This window comes from Molothrus ater, chromosome 5 (assembly GCF_012460135.2).
Source record: "Molothrus ater isolate BHLD 08-10-18 breed brown headed cowbird chromosome 5, BPBGC_Mater_1.1, whole genome shotgun sequence".
NCBI lineage: Eukaryota > Metazoa > Chordata > Aves > Passeriformes > Icteridae > Molothrus > Molothrus ater.
The window spans coordinates 69,171,588-69,196,552 of NC_050482.2; the positions used below are offsets into that span (position 1 = coordinate 69,171,588).

General features: G+C 40.0%; 1 protein-coding gene across 2 annotated transcripts in view; it reads left to right on the plus strand.

Moving 5' to 3' along the window:
- The window catches only part of PTPRO (protein tyrosine phosphatase receptor type O), a 148,617-nt gene that overhangs the window by 59,301 nt on the left and 64,351 nt on the right, over positions 1–24,965 (plus strand). For both annotated transcript variants that reach the window (XM_036401773.2, XM_036401774.2), the window contains exon 2: positions 22,170–22,443. In XM_036401773.2, coding sequence (XP_036257666.1) covers positions 22,170–22,443 — 274 coding nt within the window. The remainder of the gene's footprint in view (positions 1–22,169; positions 22,444–24,965) is intronic.

Below are 24,965 nucleotides of genomic sequence, written 5' to 3' on the forward strand. Positions count from 1 at the left end.
TGTCTTCAAAGACAAAAACTGTTGAATGACATTATTCAGCAACCATTTTTGAAGCTGTGTTTCTTTATTTTATATTTCTGTTGAGTGCCATGGAAAGCTAATTATTATTTGGTTATACTGGCTGAAATGTGTAAGATATCTCTGGCAAGAAAGTGATGTTCCCTTTTCAGTGGGCATCAAAGAATGCTTCATCATCTTAATATCTTATCTAACTAATTTCCTTCCAGACATTTTATTTCTTTAATTCAAACTGCAAAAATACCATCATTTTTTCCATTTGCTTATTCTTTCAGACATCACTTACTCAGATGACAGATCTCTCTTTCATAAAATTAGTGATTATTTAAAAAGCTGCAGGTTTTTAGATCTTCAGGGAACCGCCTCTTGGGCCATAAAGAAAAAACCCTGAAAATTATGCTTTTCCTGTAAAGTAAAATTAGACCACTTTAAAGAAATTCTGTTGTGAAATAGGATCCTGAGTTAGTGTAAAAAAGCACATTAGGTGTTTCCTTGAACTTGCTTAGATAATAATAATAATAATAATAATAATAATAATAATAATAATAAGGGAGTTGATGTTGTAGCATTGTTGTGTCATTATCCTTTTTTATCTGAGGTCCTATAACTAAGGCTGAGCTAAGCATTTTCAAAAAAATTACGGGTTTTTTCTCTTTAATCCTGCAAATAATCTTTGCGGCATCTAAAATCAGAACTTTTTCTAGTCTGTGAATTTTTAGCCATGTTGTATTCCATGCTTGATATCCATTCAGTACAGGAAGTGGAAGTATCAGAAATGCAACAGGAAAATTGGATGAAGGAGTGTAATAGCAGAAAAATATCTGAGATCACCAGCTGAAGATTCTTTATTTACCATAGTAAGCTCAAATTGCATAAATTTGAGCCTGACTTTTGATCCTGAGCCTACTCAGATGTATAGAACTCTGTTTGAATAGACAGAATCTTTAAGTGCTTGTTATACATATATATGGCTCATTAAAAATAGACTGATGCATTTCTTGGCTCTAGGGGAGGTTTTTGTGATCTTGACATGAAAAAAAAACTTTTTTAATACTAAAATTTGCATTTCTGAGTCTTGCTGTGCATCTCAGGTCTTGCTTTATGGATATTAAAAATGATAACAAATTCACAGTTCTTCCCCTCCCCAGAGTCTAAGGAGCAGAAGCCCCTCTAAAGTCAGCAGGAGAGTTTTCAGAATATCACTGGCAACTTTAAGAACCACCCTTGACCCTTGAGGTGCACTGAGGTCCACTCTGAGGCACACAGTGTGCCAGAACTCAATAGAAAATTCTCTCTGATTTTTGTACATGGTCAGACTTCCCCTCCAAAATAAATGCAATCTGTGGAGATAAGGCTGGCACAGACACCTGGGTTGGAAGAAGAGGGTTTTATGGTCATCTAGAGAAAGTTTGTTCTAAAGTTTTCTACTTTTGGGGCATATAAACTCCTTTAATGCTGCACTGCTGCTGCAAACTCCCTTTTGCTGTCTGTTGGCTCTGCATCTTGATAGGGGTGGGGAGTAAGAATGAGTAAGAAATGTTCCCCACCTGCATGAAATTAAAGCAATTAAAATGGAAACCCACATGCTCCCTCCTCCTGCTGGAGGGCTGGGAAGATCCTGAGGGAACAGGGAGTCTCTCTTGGTTGATTTTGGGAGCGGTAAGCATTTCTCTGTGTTAATTTTTTTCTTCTTTGAAACTTTCTTTTGTAACTTAATTGACTTTCTGTGAGAAAGGAGCTGGGTTTTGAGGTTGTAGTTAATGCTGATCTCTACCTGATCCATGGGGGCTCTGCTGTGATTCACTTTGTTGCAAGTGCTGAACCTTCTTGTCAAACAAATGTTGGTTGCCTGCCTTTTTTAATCCTAAAAAAAAGAAAAAATATTTGACAAAATTTGTTGCAACCTGGTTGTATCTTGCTCTCCACCACAGTTACAGAAATTTGGTGTCTACAAGAAGAGGTGAAATTGGTAGGGAGGTTTTGTTTTTAAGGCTGTGAGGAGTATGACAGGGATGCAGCATAGTGATTTATGCTAACCTCAATACAGACAATTAATTTAGATTTTCCTGTTTACTCTCTGCACAGAGAATAAAAGGCTGTGGGCTCTGCAGAATGCACACTTGTTCAGGTTGCTTCATATTCTGTATCACTGTTGGATGCCCAAATGATCATAAAGGCTTTATGTTCCCTTCTGGGTTGGGTCTGTATTCTGGGGATTTATGTTCCCTTCTGAATACAGACTCCATTGCAGGGTATTTTCCTCTATAAATGTCTAAAGAAAAATAGAATATTCTAAAGCCTTGATGGGCAAAGCCCTTTATTTAGCTAACCAAAAGGTTTGGGATCTGGAGACAGATTTTTTTTTCTTTTTCTTTTTTTTTAAGTTGTAACGTGAGGATGTGTAAGGATCAGGAACAAAAAGGTTCAGAAAAGCTGAGACCAGTCACCAACAGATCACAAAACCTGACCTAGATTTTCAGTTTATCCTCTTCAGTTTTCAAACTTACATTTTTAGCTGCTGAGACCTTCTTCTGTCAGATTTTTTGGGCTTGGGGATTTGCATTTATTTTGAGCAAGTCATCTGAATACTTTGTGGTTTTATGGGGATAGGCACACACACACACACATTTAAGATGTTTTTGACAGATTTGCTGGGTTGTATAACATACACTGTTTCATGCTTTTCCTTCTGTGGTACATGTTGTTTGGGGCTGTCTCACAGAGGATAAATTGGAGGTGACAGTAAACAAGGAGCCTGACTTTGGTATCTCGTACGTGATCTGAGGGCAATGTCGATTCCAGCTTTCAGGGATTTCCCTCAAGATCTGAACCTCAGCCTCAGATGTGCCAGGGCTGAGAAATGCTTCCTGTCAGAACCCAATCCCTCTGCACCATAAAACTTGCAGTCAGCCTTGTAGCTAACTTACATTAGAAATGAATCAAGTTTCCAGTGGAAGTAGAATAAATTGGATCAGTTTAGTGCAAAATTTGTTTCCAGCTGCAGAAATGCCTTCCCCACCCTTCCTGCAGGGGGAATATTTCCTTTCAGGGCAGAATGTGACTACCCTGATTTACCATTACCTTTCATCCTGGAAAAGCTGTATTTTTTCTGATATGCTAGCACCATGTGCCATGGCAGCTCTTCAATCATTTGATTGTTTTTATTATGTTATAAAAACCTCACTGTTGTAGGTTTTTAAGAAAAAGTGCTCACCTTGCTGTGAATTGAATCCAGTTTCAATCTGGCGATATGTGTATGTGTGATTGAATATTAACTGAGGCTGATACATAATTATTGTGTGGAGTTGACAGATAATTTCCATGGAGGAGCAGGACTGTGTGCAATTAAATTGCTGAAGGAATTACATGGACAATTATCATATATTTTGGGTAATGAAGAAATGCCAGCTCACTAAATGGATGTCTTCTGAGTAAACAGTTATGTTCATTTCTAACCTCATTTATATAATGAATGATATGCAAACTGCATTTGGACTGTAATAGATACAGCTCAGGTCACCAGCCAATTTAAAATACATATAAATAATACAACCCCCTGGCAGATATACTTAGTGGAAAGTACCAGATTTGGAGCTTTTGGCCTTGAAAATGGGGGACTTAATCTCAAAAACTGGTAGACTCATTTGCCAAATTGCTGCACAGGTTCACCCAACCTTCTGCTGGTCAAAGAAATAAGTTACTCTTCCCCCTGCATGAGATTTTCACCTCCTTTCTTGACCTCCTTAACCCCCAGCTGTCTTTTTCTTCCTACCCCTGAAATACAAGCCGGCTCCTAAGGTCATTTTTCCCCCTCCCCAAAGTTATTAACTCTTGTGGACAGGGGCCACTTCCATTTTAACTCCATCAGGTGTTTCACTAGAGCACTGATTTTTCCAAATTGTGCCCTACTAGAAATGGTGATAAATCCTTTTCAGGCTGTGGAAGCAGCTGTCCCCCAGACAGTCCATGACTGACTGATCCCAGTGCACAGCAGTTTCTCTCAGGTTCTCTCTTGGTGACTACACGTGTTTTGTCACCAATTTTTTTTCTTAGCTTTTCATGGAGTGATCATCCTTGGCAATTCAAAGGCCATTGGGGTGAGGGCAATTCAAGTGCAAGCAGATGTACTTGAATTTTCTCAAGTTTCTCCCTCTGTTTCAGATGAAATTCTTGGAATGTCAGAGCATTTTTGTACTGACAAACAGAACACATCCATGTACACTACTTGCAGTACCAAGCTGAGATAGAAACCTTTTAAATGGCAAAGTTCTTAATTCAATCTTAAATTACTAGAAGAAAGGCTTAAATAGGTTTAAACTTCTGTGTGTTCTTTGAATTGACAAAGGCAGAGAATTGACATTTTTCTATTTAAATCTCAATTTGCAGGCTTGGATTCTAAATAATTGTAGCAATTACAGAATGAAACTTGCAGTGGATATGGATGGCTCAGTGTTCAGGGGTACACTCCAGCTACAGAAGCTGCTCTTGGATTTGAATATTGAGAAGTTTGGAGTTATTTGGCTTCAGGATGGAGGGGAACCATTAACAAAGACAAGAAATGGGTGTGGGTTTCAGTGTGGGAAGGGTGGGAGCTGCTGGGTTTAAGTGACACCTAGGAGGCTGCTTGCTCTGTTCTTCCTCCCATTTGGAGCACAGGAGGAACCATCTTTCTCTCCACTTTCTCCTTGTTTTTTGCTGTGAGAGAGCAATGCAGCTCCTGGGGGTTTCTCCTTTCCCTCCACCCTGTCTCAGTTCTCTCCCCTCTGTGGCTGCTGCTGGTGAAATTTGCCTGCCTTGTTTGGGTTGATTTCCACCACATCAATCATCCTGATTGTGTGCAGGAAAGAAAGAAATCACTATGAAATGGGTGGTTTGAGCCACCTTTCTTGATTCCACTGAGACTGGGCTAAAGAAATCTAGTTGTTGTGGTTTCAGCCCTATTATTTACCCTCTGTGGGGCCTTTAACCATTTGTTTAACTTGTGGTGGTTTACAGCCAGGCATTATTTTACCTTCCCATCCTCTAAGCTAGCAGGAAGCTACATTGTCTAGTGCTAACCTCATGCTAATAAACTTGACCTCTCATCAACCTGTATGAGCATAGAGTCCTGTTTATCTCAATTAAAAATCATTTGTCTGGCTCACAGCCCTGTAAAGTACCAAGCAAACAAATCCTTCATGTGTCTTCATCATGGCTCTGCCTGTGGAACCTCTTAATGGGCTAATTGCCACAGGGACAGAGTGAACACTTTGAAATTACAAAGGGCTTTTCTGGAACTCAGTGTTAATAGTTAATTAAGCAAAGTAAAAATGTCATTCGGTTAAGGGCATAGGTAAGTTTAGGAGATTAAATATTGCTTTTCCCTCCTGCTTTTTTAATTAAAATCAAGTCCCATTGAGGATCTATGCCTTTTGGATCCATATCCATCCCCCAGCAAAGTTCCTGTTCTTCTTGCACCCTGCTGCTCACCGTAGGCATAGTATGGGATGTTTAATCTAGGAGATGTTATACGTTGCTTTAGACTTTATTTTCTTATTAGAAGAATACTCTAAATTTTTGTCAAGAGAACTGTACTGGGAGGGCTGTGGTAAGAAGGGAACATTTCTCTCAGACTGAATCTTGCTAACCAGGATCAGCCTTGAGGCAGATTGACCCCTGAAGACACAGGTACTGCTATTTTGGCAAAGTTTTCACGGAGGAATTTGCCTGAATGCTGGTCTGTCACTCTTGCTCAAGCAGCAGGGTAGGTGATGTAAAATTAATAAGCCACATGAGTCATATACACATGATACTGTATTTATAGCAATCTTGGAAGGGCTCATTAGCATGTATTAGAAAAGTATTTTGATATTCTGCAGTGAAAGATACCATATCACAGAAATACAGAGCATTTCCCAATCGTGATAGCAGCCTCAGTCAATTCTTCAGTTTAAGACTGAAGTGCTCCCAAACTTCCTGGGAAACTCAATGATGGCCCCACAAGTCTATGGATTGGGCACTTCCCACATTACATTTGTACCATAACCCACACAGGTTTTCTCATCTTCTCCAGTCAGCAGAGCCACATAATTAACCAAAACCATTCTTTCATTGCTGTTGGTTAATGTAGTAGTTGGGAATGTAGGCTCAGCTAGTGAACCAAAGCATTATCTTTTGCTGATGAATTTGGAGTGGGAGGAAACATGGTGGGGGAGATAATGTGAGGACAAATTGCCTTTTTTTCTCCACTCTCATTTGTTTTCAGGAGTGAGCTGCCTTGTGAAAGGGAGAGAGGCAGAGTTAAGGGAGCACGTTGGGATTAGTCACTGCAGTGGTTGTGCACAGAGGAATACACCATTATTTCAGGCTGGCTTTTCTTGGGCTCTTGTCAGAAAGCACTGCTTCTGTGCACAAAACCAGAGCAAACTTAGCAGAAGAATTTTTCTGGGCTGCCATGGATGACACTAGAAAATAGTTCACAACTGAAGGCTTTTCAAACAAAATTATTGGTGGGGTTCTCACGTTGCTTCAGGTCAGGCTCTTGTGTGTAAAGGATGATGATGTCCTTCACCCAGAACAGAGGAGATACAGAACCCTTATCCTTTTGGGGAGCAGAAAATGAAAATTAAAATAGATTTATTATCCCATAGCCATGCTGGATGGCTGCAATCCAGCCTGAAGGAGCAGTGACAGCTCCTGGTAGGGCTGGAAACCTGTTGGGCTGGATGAGGTAACCAGCTTCATCTCCACAGGAGCAGCATCAATCCACATCAAGCAGGTGCAGGAAAAAAAAAACAAACTACCAATACAGAAGAAAGAGAGAGAGAGACTGAGGAGTTTAACACAGATAAATTGTTGGAGGTACAAAACACTTCTGTTTCTGGTTTTTAAAAATTCATTTTAAAAGTGAGGGACATAAGAGCAAACCATATGCAAGTTTTATATGAAATATGCTTCCTATTTATATAATTTTAAAATATATGCATGAAGTGAATCGACAGAAGCTGTTGAGATTTATCACAAACCTCTGTATAAAGAAGGCATTCTTGATTATTGATGGCAAGACAGTATCATTTACAGGGAGCAGTAGAGGTAGCAGCAGAAATAGGCATTTGTGTTTCCTGCTACTGGCAGAATAGGAGGCACATAATGGGAAAGCATTGCATCAAATAATGGTAGCAAAAGTATTGAGTGGAAAAGGACAAAACCTTAGTCTGTGCAGGAAAACCAGTGTTGCCCTGATTTTTTAAGATTTTCTAATCCTTCTGATTTTTACATTCTTGTAATGAATTTTCTCACACACTTTCTGTAAATAACTTATTGGTTTACATTCTTTTATGGAGGAGGAGAAATTTGATGGATTGTTGGTTTGTCCAGTGTCATTGGAGAGGTGTCACTTTGACCCTCCAATCCACTGTCACTTTTAGAAATCTATAAATGTTGGAGTCAGAAAATAAACTTCCCTTTTTTCACCATGAGAACAGCAGTGTGTGCATGTCGTGTTGTTTCGTGTCCTAGAGTGACAAACCAGTGAAAGGATTGAACATGAAAGCTGACATCATCAAAACACACAGGAAATATGTTTTAAATATTAAGTGTTAACTTCAACTCTTAATTATCTAAGATAACAGGAGCTGGGCTAAACCAAAGTCAGGAGAAATAAAATATTGATAAGCAGGGCTCTAATAATGTAAGGATTGCATCCACCTTGAAAACTGACAAAGATGAGGTGTTGAACTGGAGCCAACAGAGGAGGGCAGAACCAGAGTGGCTGGAGCTGGGCAAGCCCCAGATTTGATCACCCAAGCTGCAAGAACAGCTCTGATGGGTGGTGGCTGCAGGGGTTGTTATTCACAGCAGATAATGCTGTGTCAAGCCCCTTCTGCTCCACCAGTTTCCATCATGACACAAATTCACTAAAATAAACCTTGCTGTTCCCCACCTGGTGCCGCTCCCCCTGCAGAACAAGCCCTCCCCCTGTTAATTGAGACACAGAGAAATCTATTTAACTTCTCAAATTGCTGAATCAATTTTTTTTTCCCCCTCCTCCCCCAGCTTCCTTGGTTTCTCCTTCTGGCAGAGATCACTGTAGCAGGAAAGAAGTCAAACAGCACATTTAATGCAGATAATTACTTCCTGGATGGTATTGGTTTTTTCCTTTGGATACGATGCCTGACAGTTAAAATTTCAAAGAAAAAAAAAATCTGAGAGGCATTTAATTAAATCTCTCTTAAAAAAATAAATCTGTCTTACCAGTATAAAATCCTTCTTATCACTTTTTGTGTACGTAGAATCAAATCAATTAGTTCTCACAGTTGTAGCTTCTTCTGCCCTCTGAGGAGTTTTGTTTGAATTATAATCATTATTCTATCTGTGCTCTTGGTCTTTCTCCCTAGCTCCTCATTCTTGAGCTGCTTTTGCTAAAGCATTCTGAAATTTCTAGGAATACCTCGGATGAAATGTTTACCATGAAACAAACCAAAACCATCCGTGTAAGATGTAGACATCAAATATATTCATAATTATTTTTCAAAATTTAAGTGTGAATAAAATAACATGCAAGATTTTCAGCTTCAGGTAAAATACTTGAGGTCTCTTAACAAACATAAATACATTAACATCAGCTATATTCAGGCCAGGTTGGACAATTGTGTTTTTCTGAACTGCATCTGAATGAGAGCTACTGGCTTTTCCAGGACTGCTTAGTAAACCAGCATGGTCTTTACCTTCTAGCTTCTCTTTTACCATGTGTTGATGCAGACTGCTTTTTTTTCCTGGCAGAGCCATCATTTTTTGTGTTTGGAATTGATTATTTGTAATGTGAGTGTAGCAGATTTCAACAAAGAATGGTGACTCAAAGCTTTTTTTCTTTTTTTCTCCTTTTTTAATGTGGGGTTTTTTTGGTTTTTTTTTTTGTTTTTTGGGGGGTTTTTTGTTGGGTTTTTTTTTTTGTTTTGTTTTTGTTTTTTTGTGGAGGCAGGGATTTCCTGCAATTTTTCTGGTTTTTTTGTTTTTTTTTTGGGGGGGGGTGTTGGGTTTTCTGAGTCTTTTTCTGTTTTCTTTCTGTTTTTTTTGGGGGGGGGTGGGGCAGGGGTTTCCTGGGTATTTTTTCTGGTTTTTTGGGGAGCTTTTGGGGTGTTTTTTTTTTCGGGTTTTTGGGGTTTTTTTTTCTGTTTTTAAATTTTTTTTCTGGGGATGGAGGTGGGGGTTTCCTGTTTTGGGTTGTTTTTTTTTTTCTCTTTTTTTGGGGGGGCGTTTTTAGGTTTTTGGGGGGATTTTCTGGGGGTTTTTTGTTTTTTTTTCTGGTGGTTTTTTTCTTTTTTTATTTTCTTTTATTACTCAGTTTGATGTAGAAGATGGAGTCGTTCTGTAAGTCCTGAAAATTTAGAGGCAGCACAATGCCTTGCAGGCTGAAGAGGCTCCAGTGCTCTGTGCTGCACTGGGCAGACTACTGGGCCTGGTTTTTGTGGGGTTTTTGGGTTTTTTCCTTAGCGCTGCAAGAGGAAAAAAACTTAGATTTGCTAAGATCTTACCTGTGTCACCTCATAATCATTCTTTAGATCTCAAAAGTCTTCTGTTCCTGCACAAACCCCTTGTCAGGTTAGGGAATCAGTAATGAGCAGTGTCTGAGATAAGAGTACCTCGTGTCTCCTAGCGGGGTGAAGAGGAAGATTTTGAGGAGTTGAAATACATCAGCACCAGCCTCATCTGAGGCAATGAAGCTGTTATGTGCTCACAAAGGTCTCTCTGAATTGCAAAGCCATCCAGGGCTATAGAGATGTGGCTGTTTCCTTCTATTTTTGCTCTGGGAACAGTCGGTGTGGTGTGACTGTTTGATTTCACACTCATTAATTGCTGTGGGTTCCAGGAGCATGTGCCAGTTTTGTTTCACAGCAAGAGCCCTAATCATGAATGACTCCTCGGTGCTGCTGTGCACTTTCAAATCTATTCTGGGTTAGTGGAAAAAGTCACACTTTATGACAGTGTGAGGCACTTGGAAAGAGCCTTTTTCGTGACAGAGGTTACACCAAGGCAGTGTATTGAGAGAATAATAGATCTCCCGAATCTGTATTCATCTGCACGTGTTGTTTTGTACATAATGGGACTTTCATCTGGCTCAAGGAATACAAGACAAATTATTTCACAAGGATGATATGTCCTTGTGCTCTTTCTCCAGTGAATTGGACACAAATAGGTTTTCCATTACCATCAGTCATGCATGTCTCTTTTTTCCTCTCTTTCAAGTACAGACAAATGGGGAAAAAAATTCCAAGATTTCCCCAGCTTCTCTTTTTACTGTGGCCAATTCTAAGACATTGCTGCTCTTTGGAGCATGGTCTCTAGTCTTTGGGTCTAATTTTCTTATTTATGTAGACATTCTGTGCTTGTGTGCAGCTTCACAAGGATGTTGATGTTTTTTCCCTGTCTGCCTTTTTGGCATGCAAAGTGTGAGGACTGAGTGAAGAGCTCACAGGGCTAATAAGGCAAGAAAGAAGAATACTGTCAAACTGATTGCAGTTTATTCATAAACATGCAGATACTGAGTGCAAGCATGGATGTTCACTTTCACATGCACGCTTTAAGTGCTTGCAGCAGCAGAGATAAGGACAGCATGGCTCATTTTGTTGCCATAGGTAAATACCTTTTTTTGTTTATAGACTGGGCTATGCCAGCTGATTGTGTTTATGGTCCTAATCCTTGTGGTAATTTAAGTCAGTCAGTTTTGCCTGGTGCTTGAGCTCAGTGCAGAGCCTATTACTGGTGTATCATTAAGCTGTGGAGAAGCTGTTGCTTGGAAATGACTTTTAGAGCTGTGAATTGCAGGGAGGTCAGGGTACTGTTGGGTGATGAGTTTCTCCTCTGGAGTTCTGGTGGACAGAAAACTCCATGACTCACTAAGCCTGAGGTTTCTTCTTAGAGAAATCATCACAGAAACATGCCCAGAGCTGCAATACTTGATGTAACCTATTGTCAGCCACAAAAGCAGAACCCCAAAGAAACACCAGCCTTCTTCTTTCTCTGCTGCTTTAAACTTCCAAAGGCTGGTGGGAAACAGCTGGGAAGGAGCATACTTCTGTCCATTGGCTCTCTGGCACCTGAGTTAGGAGGCAAAAATTGCATCCAGAGTAAACCTGAGCTGAGAAACAACATTGTAGACTGATACTGGAAATAAAGAGCTTTCACTGCTCTATGAGCACACTGGAGTGGAAGAAGAGAGAAAACTGAGTGTGGTCAGTAGGGACCTGGCAGGAAATAAGTAAATAAAGTGATTAAAATTTAAAAGGGCTATAAATAACTAAGAGAAACCACTCATTTGGCTTGGAGATGAAGCTGCCTCTGTTACCACATGGGCTCAGTGCTGCCAGTGTGCCTTTTCTTACATCTCTCTGTTGTACGTGAAGAGCCAGGCTGGGAAGGTGGAAAGGTTTAAGGGTGCACATTTAACTTAACATAAAAAATACCTTGGTGTCCAGTTCTGGTTTTTTGAAGGATATTGTAGATATTTATTTGCATTATAAGATGCCATATACATTTGCAAAACTTTCCTTGTGACTTTTTGTAGTCAAATTTAGGAAAAAAGAGCCATGTCAGTTTTGTAGTTCTAAAGTACTGGCAGGTGTGCTCCCAGGAAGATCATGAAAATATTTTGGTTTCAGTCAAAGAGTTGGGTAAGACCTTAGGCAATGTATGTATTGCTTGAATTTGAAGTGCAGGAGTTGATGAGATAAGAGATTTGTATATTTACCCTGCAGTTATTGAGAAATTGTCACACTAAGTCCTGCAAATGACAGCCAGACAACAAGGCTAAATGTATTTTTGCTTGGATTTTATATATACATAATTACTATATTATATATTATATATAATATATATATTATATATATACTATATTATATATAATATATATTATATATATTATATATATACTATATACTATATAATATATATAATATATATTTTATATATATTATATATATAATAATATTATAATTATATAATTATTCTATATATAATATTAAATATATAATGACCAGTGCTTATGTATGGAAGCACCACTTCATACATGTGAGTTAAATACACAATAAACACACATACTGTGAGTTAAATATAAGACAAAAGAAAAGAGATCCATGTCATTATCCTTCATCCTTATCCTTCCCTTTCACTGGCAACAAAAATACTTCATAAAATGGAAGAAGAAAATTACAGCATAAAAAAATACATGGTGATCTAATATCTAGAAAGTAACTAGGAAAGAAAATCATTATCACTTTTAAAATGTGCATTTTCTTAAATGTCAGAATGATAGGATTACATATTGCATTGTCTAGCAGCCTGAAAGCTTTTTATATTAGCAGTGAGTTAATGCCTATGAAATAAAGCTCAGTAAATATTTAGTGTGGTGTATGTCTGGGAAAGGTCATGTTGACTCATTTAAGGCCACACTGTTTATAAATTCATCCCTTTCAGAAGACACTACAGAGCATCCTGAGTTAAAATGAGGAAACAGCATTCAGAAAACTTATATTTTTGTTTCACAGTCAATTCTACTGTAGGGAACAGACTTCTCATTGCCCGTTTCCACACACCCTTTTCTCAGCTGATTTCATCTCTCAGTTTGTTAAGCCTTCTCTTGCCTGGCTAGTCATTGTCATGCCTGGGGAAAAGCTCTGTCAGGTATTAAAAGAGAAATATATAAAAGAAAGCTAATGGCAAAAGTTTAATTCTTTCAGTTCTGCATTCTCAGGGTCTGTAGCTGCCAAACCAGACAGAAATTTAATGTGTCTGCTCTTCGTGCCATTACTGCTGGGCTACCTCAGCCTGAGATATTGGGCTGATGAATGTATTTGTAGTGGCTTGACTGCATCCCTGTTGGCCACTGAATAGCTGCCAAGTGTAAAACCCACATGACCACAGCAAGGAATAATAATTCTGTGAGGAGAACACAAAACCTGCAGAGCAGGAGGCTCAGCATCACCTAAGGGACCAAGACTTTTATTGTTCTTTGAATGACTTTTTAGCAACCTCACTTCGTAAAAGACTCAAAACAAATTAGAAGGAAGTTCCAGGGGTTATCACTCTTTGGCAGCTCCAGAAAAGAGTCCTTGATCTCCTGATTGATTCTGTGTACTCAGGGCCTGCCTGTGTCACAGAGGCAAAGGATTTATGGACATGCTTGCATCTTTTGCTGACTAGGACCTTCCATGTGCCTAAAGTTATTTGCCTTGCTCAGTCACAGCCATCATGCACTTTTATACTGCTGAAAAAGAGAATAGCTAAACAAAATTGAAACCTTATAATATCAATTTGGACAAGAAAAAAAGACTAGGAGCCATAATACATAAAAATGGCTTTAAAAATCTGAGTTGCAGCTGCCATCAAACCATACACAGCTGTTTCTGCTCTCATCTGGCTCTTGGTGTTTAAATGGAAGGTGCACAGACACAAACATCTGCAGGAGGCAGCTTGTTTAAGATTAAGTGGGTAAATCAAATTCTTCAGATTCCTCTCTCCCTACAGAGTAGAGAGGGAACCTAGATGATAAGCTTTGACTACACACCCGATTTTTATTATGATAAATTGAAGCCAGATTAATCCCACACTAAATGCAGAAGTCTCATCACAAAAGTTCTGGCCAGAAAATCTTTGAGGTGTCCTCATTTAGGCAACAGCAGTCATTGTCCCCGGTCTCCTCCTCTGGGCACTTTTACATCTGGAAGGAGTTTCCAGCAGCTGAGAGTCCTGGCTCCATTTCCTGAACTCTTTGTATTCACTCCTCTCTTTCTCTTACTTCAAGTCAGCTTCTGGCAGTTGTGCTAAAAACAAAATTCTTCATACACTACGACCAAATAAATCCTGCTGGAGCTGTCCCTGCAGGGCAGGGTGGCAGTGACAACTTCTGAGCTTTTGCAGCATTGGAGTTTGGGGGTGTTTATGGCTTCTGAGCAGCACACTGCCAGTGTGACAGAGCATTCTTCTGTGGGTATGAACTTAGCAGATTGCTACAAATGGCTGAACTGGGCCTAAAGCCACGCTAGAAATGAATTGACAATCAGGCTGGAGCTGCAATTGAAATGTTCTGTGTGGATTTGCAATTGACCCTGTGCTGTACAAAGAGTTACAGAGCTCATCTCTTGATAGTAATCAGGGAAATGGCACTGTCAGCTTGCTTTCCTTTGAGCACAGGTCAGAAAAAAGCAAAAAAAAACCCTTACCAAGCAAAACAATCAATCACACTCATAGACACACACACACACACACTTTACCACAGCAAATACTTTAGCAAGAATACCATTCATCTGCAGAAACTATATATTAATAACAAGAGGAAATCTCAGCAGCTTGTCTGTTCATCTCTTGCCTGTTTAGAGAGCACAGGGGCACCACAGGGTAATCAAAGTGCAGAGCATCAGGTTCCACTTGGATCTGAAAACAAAATAAAGCTGTACTTGAACCTGAGTGAACAATCTTTCAGGGATAGGCACAGCCACATTACAGTTATGGCTCAGGGAAGAAGGGCAGTAAGCATAGAGTATGAAAACTGCTGATCTGGGTTTAGACTTGGGTTTTCCAGACATGCCATGACTCCTGTGACCAGTGAAGAAAGGGTGGTGGGTGTCTGCAGCTTTTTTTCTGGGGAGCTGAGAGGCAGAGGGCAATAGAAAAATGACCATCAATAAGGCAGACCACTTGTTTAAGGTGAGCACCAGAGCAATGTGAAGTCACAAAACCAGATTTGGAACAGCTTTTGGTTTGGGGTTTTTTTAGGGTTTTTTAAGGTTGGTTTTTGTTGTTGTTTGGGGTTTTTTTGTTTTGTTTTATTTTGTTGTTGTTGGTTTTGTTGTTTGTTGTTGGTTTTTTTTTTATGAATCCATACCAATTTCAAATCTCTCTAGTAGTCTCAGAATTTTGAAAATACTTAAAGGCACTTTGGTGCCTAATCCCCTTTAAAAACATTTGCAGATATGGAACAAAGGATTCTGGAATAGCCCCTATCTACAAGTAAATTCATTGTTCTCTTATTATAGATAAACGTGGGGGAGAAGAGAAAGTCTGGTTCTCCTCCACCATTTTCCCTTACATTGCTTTGTGATTACAAATTAATTTCATGACCACTTTGGTCTCCAATTTTTTTCTGACAAGTGAGAACTCTTAACTCCCTCCCACCTGTGCTCTTTATAGATAATGCCAGTAGCAAAGCATTGCATTCTGCCTTTAAGAACTAGCTCACTTGTGCACCTATGAAGGGTATATATGCAACCTATTAATTCAAAATTGAGGCATTTTCCATTCTTTCAGCACCCACCAGGTCAGTCTCTACCCCTGTGTCATACTCTCAGCATGCAGTATGAAATTCAGCTGCCTCCAGTCCAGTTCATCTCAGCTGCACAGCACTGCTGGAATTGTTTTCTCATGATGCAACATCAGCCCTCCCGTTCTGTTGAACACCAGGAATTTTCTGTGTAACTTCCTAGTGTCACCTTTCAGCATCAGTAGCTGTTCAGAAGCTGTTTCAGCATCAGAAGTTTCTGTTACAGACTTCCATTATTGGCAGAGGTGAAGCCACAGTTTTGGAGCTGAAGGACTGGACATGGATGAATTTGTCCTTCATCACCCAAACCCACATCTCCAGTGTGCTCCCTCTCATCTCCCAACAGGGCACTTTGCAACACCACGGAGATTGTTTCTCACCATGCAAGGAGAGACTTCTTTCTAATCATCAAATTCTTCAAAATCTACCTGAATTTATTGCCCATTTGTTCATTCTGCCTTCTCTTGCCTTGTCATGAGGTGATCTGTTCCTCCTTGCTCCTGGGATGGGCAGTGAGCTGCAGTTGCCGGTGGAAGCTGTGCTTAATTACACACCATCCTTATTAATTGCTGGATGGTGTGTGTGTTCTTAGGATAATGTGTACACAGAGTTTCTTTCCCTTCCTTTCCCCCTACTTGTTCTTTTTGGAATTTAGCAGGGGATCCAACCAACACCTACCACCTGGCATGTGTTCAGCTCTGCTCATTTTACCATTGGTTGAGGCAGAAGTTTGCTCTCATTCTTGTCCCAGAGAGCAAGGATGGACTGGAGAAGGGCCCTTTTGGTGGAATTAAGGGATTTGAGGCAATGTGAAATGTTTCCTGGGCCCTTTTTCATTTTCTGTTATTCACATACAGGCTCAAGTGGGAAGATGCATTTTAATTAAAGCACAAGGTTCATCTGGCATGTGTTTGGCTACATCCACAAGGGATGGCTAAACTTTAATTGCAGAGGCTCCATAAAGATCTGAGTTGGAGAAGGGAAATCATATTTTCTTTTCTATCAAAATCATATTTTCTTTCAGCAGAATTATGCTTTTTTGACATAATTTTAGTACTAGGGGAAAGCTAAAAATCTAGAGTGGAGAGAAACCAAACTGTATCTGCCTGGGTGTGAATTCCTGTTGTATTTGGGGTGCACTTGTGCAGGGAGAAATGCCATCCTAGAAGCCCTAACTTAGTTTTAAACCTTGTTAACATCGAGGCCTCTGAATCACTGTGCTTGGTTGTTGCCCTCTGCACTAGAAAGATGGGCTAGAAATATAAATTTAGCAATAATTTACCAAGTGTTGGACATGTTAGCAGTGGGATACATTAGATAGTAGTCTTACTGAAATTAGCATTCTGGAATCTACTTAATGCTGTTGTAGTAGCAGTTGATTGTGTGAAGAAATATTTCCTTCCAGGTTATTAACTTCAGAATGGCAGCAAAACATGGTGGGCTGTACATACCATAATGATGTTTGCTTAAAAAAAAATCCACCCCCATGTTCTGCATTTGTGGGCAGAGATGGGAAAAAATACTTATCCCTTTAGAGCTGTCTCCTAGAGCAAAGAAATGTGGGGGCTCATTTATAAAATATGACCAGAGGATTGTTGTTACTGGCTTTTTGAGACTCAGAATAGCAACAGGGCTGAGGACACTATTCATAGAGCAGAATGCCAGAAATGATGTGTTAACCTGAATCACAAACCATAAATTATTGAGAACTGCAGCTTTTGCTATCTTTTTACATGTTAAAATATTCCTTTTTGCATAGAAAATCTTAACTATAGAGATTTGCATTTTTTTTCCCCATGGAGTATTTCTTCTGAGGAGTGTTTATTAAGGGATGATCTTCACACAACCTGTGGGAAAGTGTAGATAAAAACAAAAGCCTCAGAAATAAATATCCTTATTTTCCAGAAGTCTTTACATTTCTGTCAGAAGGCTGTAACACTTTTCGTTCACACTTTTGAAGATCATGTCAAACAATTCTTTCCTCTTCCAGTCAGCACTGAAGTCTGTGCTGCTTCAGAATTCACTGGAACACATGGAAAGCTTAGGATGTGCTTCCCTAAGTTCTTTAAGAATGTCTTTACCTATTTTGTTAAAACTCTAGGAGCTAATAATGATAGCTAGCATTCCAAGGAAGCACGTTTTGCAATAGTATTTATTTCTTACCTGCTTTCTGTGGTTGTAGCAAAGGCCAGGAACCTGAAATCTGGATCCTAATGCTGTCTTTTATGTAAGGCTTGGACTCAGTGCACCCAGTGACAGAGGGCTGCAGGAATGGTCCCAAGCTGGGACCATCAGCCCTTTGGCTGTTTAGTGCTTTTTCACAATTAATTCCAGTCTTAGGTGAATCCACAGGTGTTCTGTCTGAAAAGGTCATCCTGGCTTAGTCATTCCTTTTAAGTACCTAAGATTAAGTAAGATGAATTGCGGTGAGAATGAGTCATCATATGATTTAGAATGAAATTAGCATTATTGGCCACCAGGACAAAATATATCAGAGTGTAGTAGAATCACTCACTACATAGCCAGTATTTCACCCAATAGGTCTGGATGTAGTAGTGTTCAATATTTTCTTATATGTTCAATATATTCTTATATATTATTATATATAACTTTCATGGATGTTATTTTTGTCCAGCATCAAGCAGTAGGTGATCAGTATGGTGCCTGAGAAGTAGATCCTCATAGCTTTAAAATTTGCTCCTGCTTACTTTGAAAATTCTGTGAATGCTGCAGGATTTACTCTGTAAGAGCTGACAAGAGTCAGATTTGTTTGGGATTTTAGTTCCAGCTGTATGGCATTAGATAATGAGATGCAGTTACCAGCACTTTAATTTTACAGAGCTGATGAGTGGCCACAGCTCCTCTTAAAGTCAGCAGAACTTGTAACTGCTTGCACTTCTGGTAATTGGGTTCTGGCACAATGTGTTTCAGAATGAGACATTCAGAAGCTAGAGTACTTAAAATCAGTAGTTGTTTTGCAGCTTTGATCTCTCCCTCATGTGTAAAACTCATTCTGTTATATGGAAATAAACCGAGGATATAAACTTCTGAAAAGAGGACTCTGAGCTCTGCTGCACACCATTTATTTTCCTATTACTCTTTGGATATTGTTTATTTGACATGTTGTATATCTCCTTGTCTCCCCTTCCTTTTTATTTTAATTGGGACCTGGTTATTGGCTGGAAATTCCACTAACATGACTCATCCCTGCACTGGAAATGACTGTGAACAGGCATCACATTGTGGGATTTACTTCCCCCCCTCCTTCTTTTTTTCTTCTTCTAAGTGCTTTATCGTGGCACGAGCTTGTAATAATAAACTAGGAAGGAAGTTGGAGCTAATCATTTGTTTCTGAATGCACAAGCCCTGCCAAATTTCCCCACAGGCATGAAACAGCCGCTCAAGCTGTGACACCAGCAAATTAAATCCTGGAGGTAGCTGACCAGAAGTAATGAAATGTGTATTTACCATACTGATGCTGTCAGTCTTAAGACACACTGACTTTACAATCTAGTTAAGTGGGGCACGTTTGTCACTTCCAGTGGTGCTTAGAGAAAATACTCAGCTCTTTTCTTAGCCTTCTTTTCAAAATCACAAGCCCAGTGCTGGCTGGTAACCCTGACCTTGTACAACTTGGAGGAAGGATGGCCAGAACGGTCTGTACTTTTTAAAACATATTCCAAAGGAGATAACATATTCCATATTCCAAAGGAGGTAAATGATTTCATCTCATGACATGTTAATTGCCAATTCTTTTTATTGATCTCTGATCTGCCACTCCAGTCTTAGAAATTAACGGCTAAAAGTTACTTCAAGAGCCAGTGGATAATAAAGAGCATATGTGTCCCCCATACCATGTGTTCCCTGCATGCATCAGTTGGAAAGCACACAGAGAGACACATAATCACTGGAAAGGGGCCACTCTAGAGAGGGATGCATCCTGCAGTGATGGGCTGGATGGGGCACAGGGCTGCTAAGGAGGTGGCCCTCAAAAAATGCACCATGGCAGCAGAGCTTCCAAAGCGTCTGGACATGGATGAGGGAAGCTGTCATTTCATAATCCCCACGTGCTTAAGGTGATGGAGCACTCAAAAAAAAGCTTTTTACCCCAGGCAGGTGTCATAGGTAACAATAGGAAATGTCTGAGAGTTTTATTTAGCTGGCAGAAGCATTCCATGCTAATTCTGTGGGAGCTGTTGAAGAGGGTTTGTGAACTATTTCCTGGATGGTGCTTGCTGTGGATTCAGGAAAATATTGAGGGGGGAAAAAATAAAAGCATGATCTTCATCATGATTAATACAATACCCATGGAAGAATCAAAGAGTAAAATCACAACCCATATGAGCATTGCCTGATATCTAATTATATCCTAGGAATGTCCATGACTCTGCAATTATATGCTTAATTTCCAGTACTTGATTAGCATTGCAATTCATTTATAGCATCCAGCTATAAGGAACTTGCTTGGAACTGTTTGTTGGCACATATAAATTCATTTGGCACTTTGGGCTGGTTCTCTGTAACCAGGTAGGCATGTGGAGTTGGAGCTGTGGAATTTAGTGCCAAGGCCAGAATAATTTCAGAGACCACACCATTATTTTTCCTCTAGTGAAGCATTCAAATGCAAGTCTGTGGAGGGTCAAAACCCACAGATTTCTGTGGGATTGCAAATGAACTGCAAGCTTAGTGTGTAGAGCTAACCTTGCTGAGTCCTTGCTTGGTCTTGGAAGGCAAGCATGGCTTCTGTGATAGAATAGTGCATGTGCCTCTGGAAAGCCAGGACACCTGTGCCTTCCTTCTCCTGTCTTCCCACACCAGGAGGGCTGAAGTAGGATTGATTCCACATTTTCTTAGTGAAAAGAAAGTAGGGAGGAAGAAGAATAAGAGAACCTCTACTTGGTTTTGACCAGATCTAAGCCTAATCCCCAGTTAAATATTTGAGTCTGTGTGAATCCAAATGCTTGACTGGGATTTAAGGCAAAATACAACCACTTGAAATGTAGAATTTTGATCTACTCAAGGGTAACTGTTGAATTCAGCTCAGGCTGGGGAAAACACATGGAAGCTTTTTTGTAGTTGTAGTCTTACATTATAAACCATTATAAACCTTTTGGAGCAATTGCTTTGCCATCTGTGAAAAATTACCCAGACTTCCATACCAAAATATTCTCCCACTGATAACATTGGCAGATACAATTTTAACAACTTAAAAGCAATTTCTTAAAAGACTAACTAAAGCAAGCCTCAAGTCAGCAGCTGAAGTTGCATTGCCTCTGTTTTTAATCTCAGGCTTGGAGCTGTCTAGACAGGTTATCCTCTTTGTGTTGGACTGATTATGTGCTTTGTGCCTTGTTCTCCTCTTGGATCAGATGGGAGGGCTTGCTTAGGGGCTCTGTCTCAAGCCTATGGCTTTGCCTCTAGGGTGGTATAGCCTCAGGTACACTGTAAATGTCAAAGCCCAATGATAATACCATTAATACATGGAAAGACAAACTGCTGCTGGTTTAAATTTTACACTCCTAGAACTAATTATTTATTCTTGGCTGGTTTATTTCTGTTGTGATTGTTATTTTTGTGTGTTTATTTTTCTTGTTTTTTATTTTTTTAGGTGTTTTTTTGAATGCCAGGAGCTGGCAACACCAGATGTGTGAATTTCAAATAGGGATCCTGGTTCTTGCAGCATAAATCCCAGAAATATTGTTTTCATGGAAGAACAAGCACTAAACAAAACCACAAAAAAAAATAGGAGGTAGTCAGGCTGCTAGAATTAATCTCTGAAGGAGATCTCTAGCTCTCTCTGGTACAGGAACAACTTGATCAAAGAAGTTGCAAACTAGCCTTGCTTTTCCACCTTTCCCTGAGAGCTCTGAGCCTGTGAAACATGAAGGAAAATATACTGTGGAGTTGAGAACTGAAAATACCAGATATTACAGTTATCATGGGGGGTAAAATAATTATAAGCTGTGGTGTGGTCTAGTAAACAAAAAGGAAACTCTTAAAGTAAGCTTGAACTTTTCCTTTTCATTAATTAACATGAATCTGTTTTGAAATTCCTGTAGAGAACAAGTGCTTCTCCTGACAGCTGGTTTGAAATTAATAAAAAGGAAAGTGTTTTCAGCTGACAGAGGCTTAACACACTCATGATACATGAAAACAAGGTTAAATTGCTCCTTTCTCTCTACTACTAATAAAAGGAATATTGAAAATTAAATGCTGTAGCTTAGGAAATAAAAAAGTGCTAGACAAAACTATGGACATAGTGGTGAGGGCTGCTTATCACTTGGTTGGTACTTGCTGAAATGGGCAAGTATGGTTAATGCAATACCCATTTGGAAAAGCTTAGGAAGGATCCAAAATTATTCTTCAGCTGTAGGCTTTCAGAATATATTGTGTTAGAGGAATATATGATCCTGTTTCTGCAAGATAAAAGAGTTTTGATTTAATCACCTCTTTTTTGGGGGGATTTAAATGATGTTGAGGCTTTTTTGGAAATCCTCTTGCCCTGATACCCTTTACAATCTCATCCTTCTTCTGCTCTACTTCACCTTTCCTCATGAAAGGATGACAGAGGCTTTATTCCTCAGGGTGTAAGGAGTGGAGTATCTGGAGTATCAGAAAACACACAGCAGGATCCATCCTCTGCTGCAGAGAGACTGGCCTCTGATAATCAGAAACCTGCGGGCTTTGGCTGACTGTGAATTGCAGCCTGAAATAATTGCTCCTGATTGATGTTAACTCTCCAGTAGAATATAAGACGTAACTTTATTGCAAATATGAGGATCTTATGAATAACAAGGGAAATAGGTGAAAGTAAAATACTAGATTTTACCTCAAGAAACTCTTTATTCTTGTCTTGTAGAGTGCAGAGCCTTTCCAAGTTGCTGTCAGAGAGGACAATTGTATCATTGTGTCCCTGGAGGCATCAGACGTGGTGAGCTCATCCTCTGTCTATGTTGTGAAGATAGCTGGAGAATCCAAGAACTACTTTTTCCAATTCGACGAATTCAATAGCACTTTACCTGCCCCTGTGGTTTTCAATGCCAAATACCATGGCCTGTATTACATAGTGACTCTCTTGGTGGTCAACTCAAATATGGTTTCCAAGTCAGCGAGATCAATCACTGTGTTAACCAGTAAGTAGCATCTTGTTCTTCTTTTCTTCTGTTTTGTGTCTGTGTGTGTGGCTTTTTTTTCCCCCAGAAGTTGTTATTGTGAAGAAGGTTGGGTTTGTTTTTGTTTTTTTTTAATGGGTCCTGGTTTTGTGTAGGATGCATCCCTGTGTGAGAACAGTAGGGAAGAAGTCTTGACAAGGTGTGAGTGAAAATTCATGAGGTGTAGGCAGAAAGAAAGGAAAGGCTGTAGGCTTCCCCTGGCTGGCCCTTCCTGAACACTGAGGTGTAATATTCTAAAACAGTGTGATGAATGAACCCCCCTTCTCAGATGTTCATCCTAAACCCTTCAAACCAGGAGTTCCAAACATCGAGTAAAGGGCACAAGTGTTGACTGACATTTCAGTGTAAGTGCTCCTCTTATTTCATGAGTTTTATTCTGTTTCAAATGTTATAACATTGTTCTTTTACTGCTAATATGTGGAAGCAATTCCAAACTTGGAAAGCAGACACCAGTCACCAAAACCATGTGTTTTTGCCAGTACAGCTGAAGGTGTTTGTGATGGAGAACACATTTGTAGTAGCCTGTCTCTTACTATTTCCAGGTGCATTGATCGTGGGGAAGATGTGTGATTTTGTTTGCTCTGTCACTGTACAAAGTACCACAGATTTCCAGCTGTGCTTCTGGCTCTGAGGTTCCATGTGCCAGCCTGGAGACTGAAAACAATTTGTAGAATAGAAATTTTTTTCTTCATCTGGAACATGACAAAAAATCTGTTTGGATAGAGCTAGACTAATTTTTCAGATTTTTTTTTTTTGTTTCCCTAAATCGCACATTGGATTGTATGTGTAGTTTTAGTTGTATTACATCTGAGGAATTGTTATGATTTTTTTGTACCTGCGTTATTGTGTCAATGAGGAAACACCATCCACAGTAATAACATTCAAAGCACGTTCAAGTAGGTTCATGTGTTATTGAGTGAGGAGCCTAAAATTCAGGAGTAACAAGATTTTGCATCGTCTATACTTTCTTCAGCCTTCCCTTGTGTGCTCAAGTTGTCCCCTGATGAGGAAAAGCATGAAGAGTCCCATGGGAAAAGTATCATGTTGTTGGGTAATGCAAGAACTGAACAATTGCAGGGTTCACAGGCAGCCTGAATTTCCTTTCCTTTGATTGCTTTAACCTTGTCAGCAAAGTAGTAATTTTAATCCAATTTTCTATTTTATGTTTGTTTTCAAAGAAAATAATTAAAGCATCTGTTGTCATATACAACTGGAAGAAAAATGCTTCATTATGCATTTTTAGCAGGTTTTGGGTGCTGCATTTGCAGTTGTGCAGCAGAGCTCATTGCTCTTTGATTTCCAGAGCCCACGAGGGTCTCTGGTAGCAGGGAAGATGTGATCCAGGCTGGCAGATGGTGCACACACTCCTGTGCAGGGAATTTCTGAAGGAAGAAGGAAGCCAGAATCACTCAGCCCACCAAAGTCAGCCCCAGGCTTCCCATTTCTGGCTCAGGGGGTTTCCACAAGGTGTTCTGAGAAAGCACGATGCTGGGGGCTCCAAGGACATGTCCTGTGTCACTCTCCCTCCTCCAAGGCTCGATTGATTTCACCACTCTTGGGTTTTTTGGGTTTTGTGTTGCTGGAATGGCTCCTGAGGTATTAAAGAGCCTTTTTTCCCAGCCCTGCGACCGAAGAAGAAGTTGAGATTCCTCAGCTCTGCTCTCAAGGTTGTTTATTTTCCCTTTTCTTTCTCTGAGCTGCTGAGATCTGTCCAGCAGGTCAGGCTGTGGCACACTGACTGCCCTTGGGGTGGTGTTGGCTTTTTATACTAAAAACTACCTGTACTTTATTTACAATAATTTTCCAATACCTATCACCTATGTTAGACAGTCTGTCTCTAAACTAATCCAGAAGTGCCACCATCACAGCAGAAGATGGAGGACAAGAAGAAGAAGGACAGGACATGCCCAGATTCCTCCATCTTGCCTCTTGAACCCCCATTCTAAATCCCCAAAATTCTACTTTTTCACCCTGTGACAAATTCACTATCATTCTACTCAAACCCTTGTGGCTTGTAACTCTTCACACAAAGTTGGTAATTGTTTCCATGGGTTAAAATCAAAGGCGCAGGTGTTTGTGACTCCAGTGCCAAGGTCTCTGAGCCCCCTGCCAGGGTCTGAAGTCCTCCAGGGCAGCCAGAGGAATGTCCTGGGTTCCAACACAGCACTTCTCTGATGGGGTGTGCTGGCAGCATCTTGGGGTGTCCTGCTGCTCCCCCAGACCTTGGAAGGACCAGGGATCCTGGCACTCAGCCAGTGCTGCCAATGGGACACGTGTAACAGAGAGAGACCTGGGGATTTCTCTGGTTTTGCCTCAACAGAGAGACAACCACGTTCATGGCAAAGAAAGGGCAGTCCTGCAGGCAGCATTGAAGGATGCTGCACTGAACTCCCAAAGTAGGCTGCAAATTGTGAGCTTTGGAAGGGAAAGGATCCAGTCTCCTCCGTGATATTTTCTGTCAGGCAGACTGATGAGTGCTGGCT